General features: G+C 38.2%; 1 protein-coding gene across 4 annotated transcripts in view; it reads left to right on the forward strand.

Annotated features, from left to right (window-relative positions):
* BLOC1S5 (biogenesis of lysosomal organelles complex 1 subunit 5) overlaps positions 1 to 16,763 on the forward strand; it is a 103,616-nt gene that overhangs the window by 36,990 nt on the left and 49,863 nt on the right. Inside the window, exons 5-6 of one of the 4 annotated variants that reach the window (XM_060163722.1) lie at positions 991 to 2,634; positions 4,314 to 4,969. The exons of the other annotated variants lie outside the window; for them this stretch is intronic. Coding sequence (XP_060019705.1) covers positions 991 to 1,185 — 195 coding nt within the window. The 3' untranslated portion in view covers positions 1,186 to 2,634; positions 4,314 to 4,969. Of the gene's footprint in view, positions 1 to 990; positions 2,635 to 4,313; positions 4,970 to 16,763 lie in introns of those variants that run through there. 4 annotated transcript variants of the gene reach the window in all.

Consider the following 16,763-nt stretch of genomic DNA (forward strand, 5'->3'; position numbering starts at 1 on the left):
TTTCCTGATAGCTCTCTCAGCATCTGAGTTACCAGTATTCTGAGTAACCAGGTGTCCTCCTGCTTTCATTAGAGCTCTGGGATTAGTAAGCCTTTTGGTGCTTTGTAGGTTTTGATGGTTTGCACCTGTCACAGCGCTTGTTTTTTAAACAGGACTTAGTCTGTGGCAAAACTTCTAGACACATACGTAGAATACTGAGGCAGAGATAGAAAGTTTTTTTTATACTGTCTTTTTGTATTTAGCTCTTTGTGAGTTGACCAAAAGTTTCATTGAGGTTTTTCTGTAAGATGTTACGGGAAAATCCAAACGAACTTTTTGGCCAACCCAATACCTATTCAAAGATAATAAATTATATTAAATTTATGCCTTTTAATTTATATATTGTTTCATCTTTATTGTTGTGTTACTCAAAAGAAAAAATTTGTCCTCATATAGAAATACTAAGGGACATCTCAAGATGAACTTAGATATTTGACACAGATGCTTTTGCCGTTTATTTGCTTTAAGTTTTGGAACTGAACCAAGAGAGAGTTCTTGAGTTGTCTTCCAGTGATTAATAATCTGTGATTCTTTTAATGTGGCCAAAAATATTTTATGTGAGACATGCATTTTAATTTCTTAAAATAACAATTCTTTTGGCATGTATTCTTTAAACTTAATTTTAAATTATATGCGATTAAATGGAATTTGTGGAGAAATAGAGGTATGAAAATTTACCTGGATTACGTTTGATTCTGTCTTTTAAAATACTAGACATTTTTGAAATTTCAGAAATGTGCATGCCCATGTTCGGGCATAGTAAGAGAAGCCTTAGATGTTTCTAATATGTCATGTTCTTGTTGGACATTAAAACTATAAAGCAGTTTTGTCACTGTGACTTATAAGCCGATTGTTACACTGTAGTGAGCAAATATCAAAATATTTGTCTCTCTGCATAGAAAACTAATTGTCTGCAAAACGTCCCATGACTTTCAAATTTTCTTTTCTCAGATGCGTAATGACCATTTAATAGCTAGTGAGAAACAGCATATAATGCAGTGGGAGGATTTCATGAAAGAACAACACAGCAAACAGGCTGAAGTGGACGAAGAGCACAGAACAGCCATGGAGAGGCTGAAAGAACAATACGCCAAGATGGAGAGGGGCCTGGCAAAATACCCAGCCTTTGGAGAACTTGAGCCATAACAGTGACAGACTGATGAGAAAATACTGCCTCCCCTCAGAAACCGCTCAGCCTCTGCCTCAAGTTGAGCAGTGTATTCAGTGTCACTCTTCTGCAGAAAAAAGAAACTGCTACCGGAGTCTTAGCTGTTTCCTAGAAGAAGAATGCCACATCTTCCCAGTTTTAATTTCCTGTATCTGCCTGTATCTCTAAATGGGGAGAAGTAGGAGGAAAATGGTATAAACACGCTCTTTGTTAATGAGGATTGGTCTTAGTTTCCATTGATTATCTCGGAGAACTGTAAATACAGACTTCTTAGAAAAGTAATTTAATTCATTCTTATGCAGGGTTAATGTTACTTTATTATTGTGGCTCAGAAGGCCGATATGGTGGCTGCCTGTCAGAGCCTCTTGGAAGAGTGTGTACAGTGTTATTCCATGAGTAATGTACTGAGAAACAACTGTCCTGGGAGCAGAGACCACATTGAAGAGAGTCAAAACTTTGTCTCTGCTCTTCAAAGAGAGCCACGTTGGTCTCTGAATTGGCCTGTTAGGAGAAGTTGCAGATTTTGCATGGCAGCGTAGTGCCGTGTTTCACTGGATGACAAGACATGCTTGTTAAGTTTGTGGCCTTCCAGCACTTCATATTTTCAGCTTTTAAAATGTGCTCACAAGGAAAAGCTTACCAAAAATAGAGTTGACTTTTAACCTTTCCAAGAACCATAATCTTGCCCATAGATTTACCTCATTTTTACGTGTGTTTTGCTGTGGGTAAGCTTTGTAAGATAAATAATGTCTATACATGTTTCAGCTGTTTAATGAGTAATCAGCAAAATCTGCCAAGGCGTCCCTCTGGAACCATATAAAGATTCTGGCTCTGAGTACACCAGAAGTATTTGCCCACATGGCAAATGATCCGTGTTAAATGTAAATCCTTTTTAGTGTTTAATGTCTGTTCTCATCAGCAGGTGTATTAAGATGAAACATGTACCAGTTCTGTCATCACTGTGATCTTTAAAAATCTGCATTTACCAATCTAATTGAGGAACTAAGTTGATTTTTTATTTGCCATAAACCAAGCAGAATTAAATGCAGTAATTTCAAGAGATTTATGACAAATGAATTTGAGGTATGGATAAAGCTTTCAGGTCTTTTTTTTTTTTTATTGCTCTTCAGTAAAGAAAGGCACAAGAAAGAAAATACTCAACTCTTGTGTTATCTCAGTGTTGCTACTGCAGAAAAGTGACAATGCTTGCTTGTGTAAATTTATGGCTTGCTGTCAAAGCTTCATTCTTGGCTGCATGTTGAAAATGTGATTAAAGTTAATAGAGGAGATGAAATAAGTATTTGAGATTTCTTTCAGTAACACTGAACTTCTGCCAACTCCCTCTGTCCGCTACTGTAGGCTTGACAGGTTCATCCATCATCCTCCGGTACCTGGACGAAAAAGAGCACTTGCTGACATTCAGGCATGTTGGAATTTTCTTAATTCTCTTTCAGTGGAAGGAAAAAGAAAACATACTTCCCAAAATATCCCACACATGAAAAGGGAGGGGAACCTTAAATGAAAATTCCTTTTGTACCATAGGCAGTTTTGGGAGAGCCATTAATTGCCAATGCACCATTGAACAGATGCTGGAACCAGGAGATCAGGACTTTGTGTGAGCAGGAATGGTTCCTCAACTTGTGCAAAGATTTCTGACAGTGTTTGTTCATCTCATATGAATAATAAATACTTTACCATATGAGTTTGTATATACTACAGGAGGATCTAAGAGACTTCTTAAACCAAAATGATTTAATGGACTTTTTGAGCTTTAAACATTGATACTAAATTCTTTCTTTGTGACTTTCTTAGCTGTTCAGTATAGCTTCTAAAAGAGAGGGTTGCTTTTCTTTCCCTTTACTATTTTTAGTAGTGAACACTTTCACTTATATTTCCCAGTTTTTAAATCACTTTTGATATGTGTTTTATTTATATATAAAAAGTAGCTTTAGTCGTTACATAACATACAGCGTTTCTACTGCTGTGCTGTCAAGCAGAGAGAATATGGATTCTGTGTGCCTCACAGGGTTAGTTTCTAATGATCCAACGAAATAATGTTTGTCAACTTAAAGTGCTATAGAAATATTTGTTTTTAAATTCTAAGTATTTTTTATTTTTCATCATGATTTCTTTTTTGACTTATATATGTGGATTTTTTTTTCCATTTCCTAACATGTAGTTTTTTGCTTTTTTTTTTATTTGCGGTACGCGGGCGTCTCACCGCCGCAGCCTCTCCCGTCGCGGAGCGCAGGCTCCGGACTCGCAGGCCCAGCGGCCAAGGCCCACGGGCCCAGCCGCTCCGCAGCACGCGGGACCCTCCCGGACCAGGGCACGAACCTGTGTCCCCTGCATCAGCAGGCGGACTCCCAACCACTGCGCCACCAGGGAAGCCCTAACATGTAGATTTTTAAGTTCTGTTCTTATTATTGATTTCTGCTTTTATTGGATTGTGGTCCAAGGATAGATTCATATAAGACTTGAGATGTTAAAATTTGTTGAGATTTGCCATCTTACCTAAAATATGCTAAGTTTTTGTAAATGTTGTGTTAGTGCTTAAAAGTATGCATATTTTCCAACTGTTGGGTATTCATTAGACCAAACTTGTTAATTGTGTTGGTTAAATTATCTGTTTTACTGTTCTTTTTTTCTTCTACTTGATCTTCCAGATTCTGATATGTGTTAAAATTTCCTACTCTAGTGGATTTTCTGATTTCTCCCTGTAATTCTTTCAGTTTTTATTTCATATATTTTGAAGCTTTGTTATTAGGTACATACAAGTTTAGAATTATCTTCCAAGTTTAGAATTGAATCTTATATTTGTAGTCACAGCCTCTATTTCTAGTAATGTTTTTGTATCAGTTTATATTGCTTTAAAATCTGTTTCTAAAAGAGAGATTTATACAGGCCACACCAGCTGGTTCATAATTTGTAGGGTATATATTTCTTTATTCTTCTGTTGGACCTTTATATCATGTTTTCATGTGCCCCTTAAAAACTGTAACTGGATTTTTTTTTCTTTCTATCTAATTATCTTTTAACTGGAGACTTTAATCCATTTTACATTTGTTGAAATTACTAATATATTAGGATTTATTTATACAGTAAGTCCACTACATATGAACCTTCAGGTTGCGAATTTTCAAAGATGCGAACGCGCATTCGCCTGTCCAATCACATAAGCTAGTTCACATGTCTTTCATACATTGAACACCTTGCTGTGCAACACGAGGAGCTTACTAATAAAGACCTGACAGAATTGGAGGCCCAGAGAAAGGACGAAGAGAGACAAGAGGAAGAAGAAGAACAGAAGAGATTCACAACACAGGAAATGACAAGGGGATTGTCTTTATTTGAGGAGGCACTGTTAGTTTTTGAGCACAGGACCCGAATGTAGAACGGTACACGAGGGTTGCAGCAGCCATTCAGAATGCGATCCAGTGCTACCGTGTCATCTGTGACAGCAAAAAAAAAGAGAGCTCCTACCCGGACATCACTGGATCGTTTTTACAGGAGGGTAGGTAGAATTGAATCCAGCAAGGAACCAGAACCTGTGCCATCAGTGTCAGGCATGAGTGAAATTGCAGCTTGCCCTCCGTCTCCTATTGCTGACGATCCTTCAGCTCTACCATCTCCCACCTCCTCTCCCTCCTCCAGTCAGTAACTCTTCTTGCCTGTTCACTCGATGCCAGCCCCAGTATCCCAGCTGTTGTACTACTGTACTTTTCAAGGTACTGTACTGTGAGATTAAAAATGTTTTCTTTATTTTTTGTGTTTGTTTTTTATGTATTATTTGTGTGAAAAGTATTGTAAACCTATTACAGTACAGTACTGTGTAGCTGATTGTGTTAATTGGGTACCTAGGCTAACTTTGTCAGACTTACAAACAAATTGGACTTAAAAATGCGCTCTCAGAATGGAACTTGTTCACATGTAGGGGATTTGCTGTACCATCTTACTGTGCTTTTTGTCCCACCATTTTGTTTCCTCACTGCCTTTGGGTTTTTTTTCTTTTCTTTTTCCACACTGAGTTTTGGTTTTGTTTTGTTTTGTTTTACAATTTTCCTCTACTAGTTTGAAAGGTAAAACTCAATTTTTATCTTTTTAGTGCTTACCATGAAATTTAGTTTGCATAGTTAACAGAATCTAAAGTTTATGTCTTTACTCTTATTTGAATATTAGACTTCTGAACAAAGTGATTGCTTCCCCTTAACTAATAAGTGTCTAGAATTTTAGTTTTATCTCAGTTTAACTCCAAAAACAGTTATTTTTTACAGTCAGTATTTGCTTATTATCCTTGAAAGTTATCTGGGTATACAGTTCTAGATAGACAGTTATTTTCTCTCAGTATTTAAAGATATTGTTCCACTGTCATCTTGCTTCCAGTGTTGCTACTGAAATGACATTTGTCAGTCTGATCAGTATTCCTTTGTAGATAATCTGTCTTCTCCTTCAGGTTATGTTTAAGTTCTTTATCTTTCGCATTCTACAATCAAATGTCATTATACTACAGCATGTCTACTGTGGATTTCTTTTCATTGATCTATTCAGATTCACTGAGCTTCTTGAATCTGAGAATTAGTGACTTTCATGAATTATGAGAAATTCTCAACTTTTACCTCTTTGAATATTGTACCTTTACATTCTTTGGATTCTCTCCTTTAGGAGATCAAGTTAGACTTAAGTGCTCCCATCTCACTCTGTTCTCCATATTGCTTTATCTCCATTTCGTATTTTCTATCTCATTGTCTCTATGTGTTGAATTCTGGATGATTTGTTTAAATCTGTTTTCTCACTGTCTTTAACCTATTTAACCTATCAAGTTTTTAATTATGGGTATATTTTTTTCATTTCCAAAAGTGTTGTTTGGTTCTTCTTCAAACTTCCTTGGTCATTTGGGGTAGTTCCATTATTCCTTCTTTTTCTTTTCTTTGAACATATTAAATGTACTTATTTTGCATTCTGCATATGATGATTTCTGTATTTTTCTCCTTTTTTGTGAATCTGAATCTATAGTTTGTTGTTTTGTCTGAAACAAGTTTATGGTGACTTGTTTTCTGATGTGATCAGTGAATTTTCATTGTGAGTTTACATTCCTCTGAACTTTCTTTTTGGGAATTTTTGGTATGTTTTGTGTTTTTTGGTTTTTGGGTTTTTTTCCTAGGACCTCCATTTTGTTTCTTATGGCCCTCTAACCCTGGACCACTTCGAAGTCAGTTTTCACCTTGAGTTTCCCTCCACTCCCACCCTGTCACTCAGTGTGTGTGTACTCACAGACACTTACTCACAGGCAGTGTGAATTTCTTCCTCAAATGTATGCCAGTGTCAGGCTGTGATAAGACATTCTTAGAGATTTTTTTCATCCTTCACAGCTCTACTCGGAATAAAGAAGAGAAACTTTAGGTGTTTTCCTAGTTCCCTCACTGAGAGTGGTGCCCTTTGGGGATTCACCAATTGTACTGCAGTCCAGCTCAGTCCCTGTTGTGAGCTGAATTGTGTCCCCCAAAATGCATACGTTAAAGTCCTAACCAGTGCGACTGTATTTGGAGACAAGGCCTATGAGGAGGTAATTAAGGTTGAGTGGAGTCAGAAGGGTGGGACCCTGATCTGATAGCACGGGTGTCCTTATAAGAAGAGGAAGAGACAGTAGAGCACCCTTTCTCCACGTGCACACAGAGAAAAGATCATATGGTCGCAGCAGAAAAGGTGGCCATCGGCAAACCAGGAAGAGAGGCCTAAACAGGATGGAATTTTCCAGCACCTTGATCTTGGACTTCTTACCTCCTGAACTGTGAGAAGATAAATTTCTTTTGTGTAAGCTACCCCATCTGTGGTGTTTCGTTACAGTGGCCCAAGCAGACTAACACAGTCCCAGACCGTGATTCCTGCCCCCATGCAGGCACAGGTCCTTAAAACTGGGGTTCTTCTAGGCCACAGGGATGGGGACCTAGGACAGTCATCAGTTCCAGAGCCAAATTATCCTGTAGAATTTCACTTTTTCCCAATCTGCCTTCAGTTGTTTTCATTAATTTGCGATGAACTTGGCCATGAATAAAAAATACAGTTAACGAACACAACATTGTAAAGCAATTATACTCCAATAAGAAAAAAATAATAAAGTAAAAATAAATACAGTTAAAATTTTTTTCTAGCATTTTTGGTGTTCAGTAGCTATTGGAGATTTCTCTGTTCAGAAAGGTATGTTAGGTATATGTTGCTTTTATTATATTCAAATTTCCCTCCCAAAAGACCTTGTCCATATTCTAGTATCAAGGATGATACCTTTTCTTTCAGTCATTGTGCCTAATATTCAATATTTTCTATTTTGTTTTCTTATTATTATCTGTGAACTAATTTGATTGTTTCCATTATTTCTATTGGATTCTTTTTACTATTCATGAGCTAACAAAAGCAAATAAGAGTATAGCAGTCTCATTTTGAACCTGTATAACTCTTATCTGTATATTTCATTTTGGATTTCTTTTTTTTTTTTTCTTTTTAGGACATTGTTGTATATAGTTTGTGAAAACATCCCAGGTTCCTATTATGAGTATGTAGATAGAAGTAGATTTGTGGTATTAAACCCAAGGTTTCATGAAAATCTGGAGGAATCACAAATGCCTCCAATATACATTGTGAATTCTCTTTTTTGTTTCTGTCACACATAGGCTTTCAATCTGAACACTTCCAGTCTCCGTAGAGGTATTATTTATGAGTGAAACTTTTGACTGTAAGAGAAGTCAGTGTCATCTGCAAATAGAGTTTTACTTCTATGATATTGTTTATCATAGACTCCACCGAAGAAACTTACAACTAATAAATTCAGTAAACTTGCAGGATTCAAAATCAATATACAAGGACCTGCTGTGTTTCTATTCACTAACAATGAATGATTGAAAAGAGAAATTAAGAAAACAATGTCATTTACAATTGCATCAAAGAGTAAAATACCTAGAAATAGAGGTGAAAGATTTGTACACCAAAAACTACAATATATTGATGAAAGATATTAAAGAAATAAATGGAAGATATTTCATGCTCATGGATTGGAAGGATTAATATTGTTAACATGTTCATACTACCCAAAGCAATCTACAGATTTAGTGAAATCCCTATCAAAATTTCAATGGCATTTTTCACAGAAATAAACAATACTGAAGTTTGGAACCACAAAAGAGCCCAAATAGCCAAAGCAATCTTGAGAAAGAAGAACAAAGCTGGAGGTGCTTCCTGATTTCAAACTATATTACTAAGCTACAACAGTATGGTATTGGCATAAAAACATAGACCAATGGAACTGAGCCCAGAAATAAACTCATATGTATATGGTCAGTTAATTTATGACAGAGGAGCCAAGAATATACAGTGGGGAAAGGACAGTTTCTATAATAAATGGTGCTGGGAAAAGTGGACAGCCACATGGAAAGGTTGAAACGACACCTCCATCTTACACCATAAAACTAGTAGAAGAAAACATAGGGGGTGAGCTCCTTGACATTCGTCTTAGCAGTGATTTTTTGGTTTTGAAACCAAAAGCAAAGGCAACAAAAGCAAAAATAAACAAGTGGGACTATAGCAAATAAAAAGCTTCTGCACAGCAAGGGAAACATCAACAAAATGAAAAGGTAACCTACAGAGTGGAAGAAAATATTTGCAAATTGTATATGTAATAAGGGGTTAATATCCAAAAAATATAAAGAACTTGTATAACTGAATAGACACTTTTCCAAAGGAGGTAAACAAATGGCCGACAGGTACATGAAACATGCTCAACATCACTAATCATCAGGGAAATGCAAATCAAAACCATGATGAGATATCACCTCACCCCTGTTGGGATGACTGTCATCAAAAAGAAAAGAGATAGCAAGTACTGGTGAGGATGTAGAGAAAAAGGAACCCTTATACACTGTTGGTGGGATTGTATTGGTGTAGCCACTATGGAAAACATCGTGGAGGTTCCTCAAAAAAATTAAAACTATAACCGGTATATGATCGAGCAGTTTTACTTCTGAGTATATATCCAAAAGAAACAATCACTATCTGGAAGAGATCATCTGTACCCCCATGTTCATTGCAGCATTATTTACAGTAGCCAAGACATGGAAACAACCTAAGTGTCCATCAGTGGATGAATGGATAAAGAAGATGTGATGTGTGTATATATACACATACAATGGAATATTACTCAGCCACGAGAAGGAAGGAAACCCTGCCATTTGCAACATGGATGGACCTTGAAGGCATTATGCTAAGTGAAATCTGTCAGAGAAAGAGAAATACTAAATGATGTCACTTCTATTTAGAACCTAAAACAAACAAAAACCTCATAGAAACAACAGATTGGTGATTGCCAGCGGCAGGGGTGGGTGTGGGTAAAATGGGTTGGGGGGCGTCAAAGGATACAAGATTTCAGTTATAAGTTCTGGGGATGTAATGTGCAGCATGGTGACTGTAGTTAACAATATTGTATATTTGAAAAGTACTAAGAGCGGATCTTAAAGTTCTCATCACAAGAAAAGAATTCTAGATCAAATTCTTGACTTTTATGAAATCGTCCATATTTTTTAAATTACAGTTCTTCAGAGAAGCAATTTTGTAAATATTTTTAAGGCTTCTATAGTGAGTCCCTTAAAACAGAATTTGTAGAGAATCTGAATAGAAAGCCATAAGTTAAATTTTTTTTTTTTTAATTTCATGTACTCTGAAATGCTTAAGCAGCTTTGGAGATGTATCTTTTTTAGAAAAATAGTTCATAAAATTACAGTGAGGTTGTGATCACACACACAAACCTTATGCGGTCCATTGTATATTGAATAAATTTATTTTAAAATTAATTATACGTCAAATAATTTATTAAGATGGAAACTATTTAATTTTACTAAGAAAAATGTTGACGCTAAAGAATTTGTTTTTTACTCGGGATCTAAAATTTGTAGCTAAAAACCAGCAGGTGTCACTGTGATAACAGATTTTTTTTTTCCCCACTAAGCAGTTTTATGTAGATGGGTGCATACCATCTGTGAACAAAAATGTGTAAGAAATAATGAAAGTGAGTTATATCCTGAGCAAAAATGTCAAAATTTAAGAAAGCATATATATAGTATCCCTGGAGGGTTAGGAGTACTTTTGAGAATTGTTATTTTTTTCCTAACTTTCTTCATGTTTCATACATACAGATTTATAAATTATATTATTGATGTGAAGGTATTATTAGCAGTAAAAGTACAGTAAAAACCCCTGGTGAGGCTTTGGACTTTATCCTGAAGTGTAGAATAGTACACAATTCATTAGGTTACATCTTGTGTAGCCAAAATCAAGTCAAGAAACAGTGCATTCCCCATAATGTTTTTAAATGGATTTGGAAAAAAACCTTGGTCCTTTCCTCCAAATTATAGTTTTATAACTTCTAAATTAATTTTTAGAGACAAAAATACGGTAATTGGTGGAAAATAATAGTAGGAATTAAAGAGCTGGTTGTCAGGGTATCTTTTTCCCACCAACTATGGAAGCCAAAGTAGAATTTCATACACATTTATTCATCGAAGCATTGTGCTGTGTCTGGATTGTATTCCAAGAGAACTATAGTCAATAATAGCACTCCATCTTAATGGAATTTATGATCAGTTTTGCACATGTAATAACGAAATAGAAAAACCAGGACAATAGTATTACACAGTATCATATCAAAGACGATGCTCTAGCAAGAAAACAGTTTATGATTAAGCGAATTCCTAGTAGGAACTATCTTTGTAAGTTATAATCAAAGAATCATTAGTAATAAAGATAAAACTTGAATTCAGTAGGATTTGGAGAGTGAGAAGAATGGCAGAATATCCGGTTCAGTTTAGTGCATTAAGCATTTATGAAGCACCTGTGGTCCAGCCACTTTGTATTCCTAGATAAATTGTAGGGATTTTTTAAAAATGCATAAGGCTCAGTTTCTGCCCTTGTTTATCAAAAACGCAAATGAAAATACTGGCAAGTTCATACAATAATTACTAGACTTCTTTGGTGTTGAAAATATCAGAGAAGACTGGAAATTGGAAAGTGCACTTGTTTGAGAGTCAAAAGACCTAAGTTTCAGTTATGCTTCCATCGCTAAATTTACAGACTTAACATCACTTAGACAATTTTCACATCACTTCCAACTTTATTAATTTGTGCATAGCCTGTAGGTTAATGAGACTGTGTGTCACAATGACAGTGTGACAGGAAGGTTGCGCTATAGACTCAGATGTGTGACTGATAGAGGAAATTGCTACCCTGCGCGCGGGTTTTTGAGAATGTGACTGAAAATAGCAATTCCTAGTCTAGACAGGGCAGGGATAGCGATGAAGATCTCAGTTTGGAATTTAAGATTGTGAGAATTTTTAACATCCATATATAGGTATGTCTATGCACTGTTTATATTTCTTATGACAACAAAATTTAGATAATCAGCCCTGTTGCTTTTTTATATATAATCATAATTGTTAGCCCAAGTGACTGAATTTTTTTGCTTTTGAGAACAGCATCACTATTAGGAAGATCAAAAAGATGTTAAGATATCTTTATCTTTTAGGTAAATATTTTGCTTTTATACATTAGTGAGAAAATACTATGGGCTTTTATTAGGCAGCTAGGCCTATTTAAGGATTTCCCATTTCCTTTCCCAGAAGATTAAGTTATTCAAGGACAAAGAATGTGTTTTGTGCTGTTCTCTATCCCATGCTTAGAACATGTGCTGTGTGTTAAAAAAAAAAAAAAGAAGTTCTCTCCATAGTATAAGGCTAGTAATGAGTTTGATTAAGTGAGGTTTGAATTACCCTTGCTATTTTTGTTACATTTGTGTTTCACAGTGGATGAATATGAAGATAAAGACTAGATGAACATGTTCTGTTATTTTTAGTCTACACCATCAGGTTTCTGGTCTGTCACCTAGCTTATAATATTTGCTATTTCTCTCAGGAAAGCTTTTAAGATAAACTATATACTGTGAAAGTAGAAAGTTGACATCTTTTGGAAAACACAGTGACTCCCAATTACCAAATAGATATCTGTTTGGGAATGAATCTTCAGATAGAAACAATGATGTACATAGTGATCAGGCTTTTCTAGCCACAAAGACTGTTGTGTCTCAAAGTATTATAGTACCAGCAGCAGGACCAGTGATGTAAGCTAGTAATCAGCCACTATATTGAAGGCCTTTTTTTTTTTTTTTTTTTGAGAGATGTATTTAGAGTTTCAACTTGTGGGAGCTGGACTGCAGCTCTGGAAGCAGTATTGCCGGGTAGGAACGGGGGTGGAAGAATCCATTCCTGAAGGGAGGCTTCTTTGGTAGAGGCTGAATCCTCCCTCATCCCCAGTTCCGGCCTCTCTCCAGTCTGCTTTCCTTGCTGTTGTTACACTTACTGCCTTGAAACAGAAAGTTCTCCATCCCACTTCCCAATGAAGTATCACCGTTTCTTATCTGGTGCTAAAGAGATGTTCAAGTTTTTTAAATGACTTGTTGAGATTAAGTAGTAGATGAGAGAAGAGAAGCATCCCTCTTCACCACCAACACACACACACGTTTTTAACGTACTTAGGTGACAGTGATAGTTCTTTAAACGCACCACCGGGTAAAAGGAACCTCCATTTGCAGGTTCAGTGAGCTCCCTTAACGTTTTGTCCCTGGCCCTCTTAAGGTGGGACGTCCTGTGAGCCGACCAGTTGGCTGTGAGTTTGCTTCCCATAGGCTTCCACTGGGGCTGGAGAAGTGACGGGGGCTGGGGGGAGCAGCCCCCAGGGTTTATTTTCATTTCTTTTCTTCTTTCTTGCCTGAACTGATCCCGCCATCCCAGACATGGGTTACCATGAAGTGAGTCAGTGCTGTTGGAGGTGCCGGGTCCCACTGGTGTCTACACGCCGGAGAGGATGACAAAACGCCTTCCTCTCGTCCGTATCGGATACACGTGTTTGTGTGTATCGATTCTGGGTTTATTCTCTTATCATCTCATGGAGGTATTTCATTAGGGACACAGTAAGACAACACTTGAATCCTGGAATGTGTGGACATTCCTAATGTTAATCACCCGAAAAAGTGGTGATTCTTAGGACCAGGCAGGTGTGGAAACCTCTCTCTCCCCTCCTGTCCCCATAATGTTTTTAAATGCCTGTTCATCTGGAATTTCGGAAGTCTAGGCACACTTGATAGCAGCCTTAGTGGTTAGGGGTTACAGATGACCTCTGCCTCGTATGGAGGTGGTCAGGGAGTCTTTGTAGGAGGGCCTGGGCCAAAGTTGAGTGAGTTACGCTTTATAAACCAGATTATCTGGTTATATTTTGTGACTCTTAACATTTTGTGACCCCCAGTCTTTAGTGAAACCCTTTTTTTTTAATGTTCCAACATGATCTCCGCTGTGTGGAGGGAATTAAGGAAGGAGCTGACCCCCAGTCTCAAACATGCTTGGTGGTGACAGCAGGGAGAGGGGAGAGAGCCCCAAGGGGGAGGCGGGTGACGCACCTGTGAGGTCTGGTTTCCATTGCCCACCTAGATTCGATTTTAGTAAAGAAAAGGACAAGTTCCTTTTTAAGTGTTTGGAAAAGGAAAACTCAAGGCTACAGCAAGTGAAAAGTAAGAGGCAATATGCATAGTTGCTGTGGCCAGTGGACTGGCTGAGCCAAGTCTAGGTCCCCATCGTATCTTAAACACAAAACAAAACAAAACTTTGATTAATTGTGTACAGAAGAAAAATGCATGTTTCAAACATTAGTTATAATCAATTAAACTAGTTTTATTTCCATTTTTTAGAAGATGAAAAATAAAAACTTAAAAGATTATGCAAAATCCTTCATTTAACATATTACAAGCGTGTTAGAACTGCCTCCTAAACCCGGGACGCCCCCCATCCGCCAGGCTCCACATTTACCCTTTAACTGCTGCTCCGCCCCTCTGCTCACGTTTATAGCAGAATGCCTGGAAAGAACTTACCTTACCTTGTATTCTCCCCTGAGCCCATCCCAGCCCCTCCTTCAGTACCGCTCCTCCACTGAAGCCCCTCTTACCGAGGTCACCAGAAGCCTCCGTCAGGCCAAATCCAGTGCTCGGTCCTCGGTTCATGTTACTCTATCAGCAGCTGACACAGTTGATCCCTCCCTCCTTCTAGAGACGCTGTCTTCACCTGGGTCCCTGACGGCCACACAGTCCTGCTTTGCCTTCTCCCCTCTGTGGGCCTCCTCTTCCAGGCTCTGATTGTTGCTGTGCCTCAGATTTCCAGCCTGTTCTCTTCCCTGCAGCCCCATCCCATGCTTTTCTCGACACCCAGTTTATATCTCCAGCCCTGGCTTTCGCCCTCATATATTCAGCTGCCCGATTAGCACCTCCACTTAGGTCTCTAGAATGTACGTCAGACTTCGGTGTCTCAAGAGATCTTGCTGCCTCTTCCTCTCAGACCTGCTCCCCCAGGCTTCCCAGCTCTGTGTACAGCACCACTGTTTATCCAGTTGCTTGGGTCAAAATCCAGGCATCAGTACTCACCCCACGCCCCACATCCAATCCATCAGTTAGCAACTTGGCTCTGCCTTCGTTATCCCGGGTCTAACCACCAATTCTTACCACCTCTACGCCTGCAATTCTGGTCTCAGCCACCGCGGTGTTCTCCGTGCACCGCTGGTTCTTACCGTCTCCTTGCTCATCCTCTTGCTTCCCCCAGCCCTACCCAATCCATTTTCCACGCAGCAGCCATGGATCCTTTAGAAAGCACGGAGCAGATCTTGTCACTCACCGACTTAAACCCTCTAATGACACCCTCTCCCGCTCAATAAAATCGAAGCCCCTTTGCATGGCCTGCGAGGTCCTGTTGCTGTCACGTTTCATCTCCCTCCCCGTACACCTCGCTTAGTTCCATCTGGCCACGCTGGCTTTCTTGCTGATCTTCAAACACACCTGAGCTCATTTCCACCTGGGAGCCTTTGCCTGACGTGCTCTTCCCTCAGATCCCACCGAGATTCCCTCCCTCTCTTTCCTTAGCTCTCTGTTCAAACGCTCCCTCCTCCAAGAGGCCTTCCCTGACCACTCAAGCCTTAAATAGCACCCTCCCATTGGTATTTAATGTTTCGCTGACTAGAACATAAGCCCATGAAGGCAGGAACCTTGTCTGCCTTATCCATTCTATATTCCCAGTACCTGGCATGTGGGACTTACTCATTGAATGGATGGATGGATGGATAGATATGCTATAGTCTTTGAACCTGTATTTCTTTACACCTGATTTTTTTAAGGTATAATATGAAAGAACTGAGGTATTTCTTAAACTTAATTCTACATTTAGTAATGGATTTTTAAAAATCTTTTAAAGATCCTTAAGCTTTTGAATGACAATGCTAGGCATTAGACATTCCATAGAAATAGTTTCCTCTTTATTGAAGTATCATATATAGCACTGCAGCATACTGTTCCAGGGGAAAATAAAATCTCTCTACAGAAACTACTGGAAACTAAAGTTGAATTATAATAGAACTATGGTGTTTCTATTAAAAATATTTAGACTCTAACCAGAAAATGTTTGGTGCTTCTCATTTCATTACCAAACCATCCAAATAATAATCTCTATGAAGAGGAGATAAGATCATTGTATCGTAACTGAATCGGACAGAAGTGTCTGAGAACCACCAGAGGTTCCCAGAGGTGGGATAGTTGAGGGGTAAGAGTGTCCACTACGAGTTCAAATTCCACCTCTGCTACTTATTAGCTAGGTGACCGTGGGCAAGTTACCTAAGCTCTCTGTGCCTCACTGTCCGCATCTGTAAAATATGGGTCGTAAAAGTACCCAAACCTACCTAGTTTGTTCTGAGGATTAACTTCGTTAACTTACGTCATATATTTTAAACAGAGCCTGACGTATAAGTGCTGTATTTAACGTTTGCTTTTATAACAGTTGTATTATCATCACCATCTCTTCTAGATGTCCATTTAGGAACTTACTCTTTGTAATCCACCCATAGAAAGGTTGATAGGTCGTGATCATAAGTAGCTTAAGCTTCTTAAAGAGAAGTCCATAGCAGCTCTCTCTTCTTGGAGCACTTAGCTAGATCAGACTGCTTCCTGTGATCCTAAAATACATATTAAAGCCAAAGAAATACTAGTTTTCTAAACCCTTAGATGGCACATCCATACAGCTGGTACCACAAATGATGTCACATGTCAGGAAAACCAGCTAATATATTCCACAGACTCATAGGTACTTCTCAGGATGAAATGTGTTTTACTTCTAGTTCCCAGGCTGGTCTTTGATTTAGACCCAAATGAGAGAAAAATCAAGCCTTTCACATAGGTCTCTGCTGAACCCATTTTGATAGCACTTAATTTATTGGAGTTATTCATTTGCCACATTTAGTAGTATTGGTGAAATTCCTCATTTCTCAAAACAAGTTTTGCTTACACCCTTTCAAAAGCATGTTATTGGGATGTGGGTAGGTTGTCTGGGGCCAGTCTCTTATCTAGAGACCAGATTCAAAAAGTCTGAGTTCAGCGAAGTGACTTAGGCTGCACGCTCTTGTTTTGTTTAATAAGCATGTACGGGTCTGGCTGAAACGC

The sequence above is a fragment of the Lagenorhynchus albirostris genome, chromosome 10 (genome assembly GCF_949774975.1).
Source record: "Lagenorhynchus albirostris chromosome 10, mLagAlb1.1, whole genome shotgun sequence".
NCBI lineage: Eukaryota > Metazoa > Chordata > Mammalia > Artiodactyla > Delphinidae > Lagenorhynchus > Lagenorhynchus albirostris.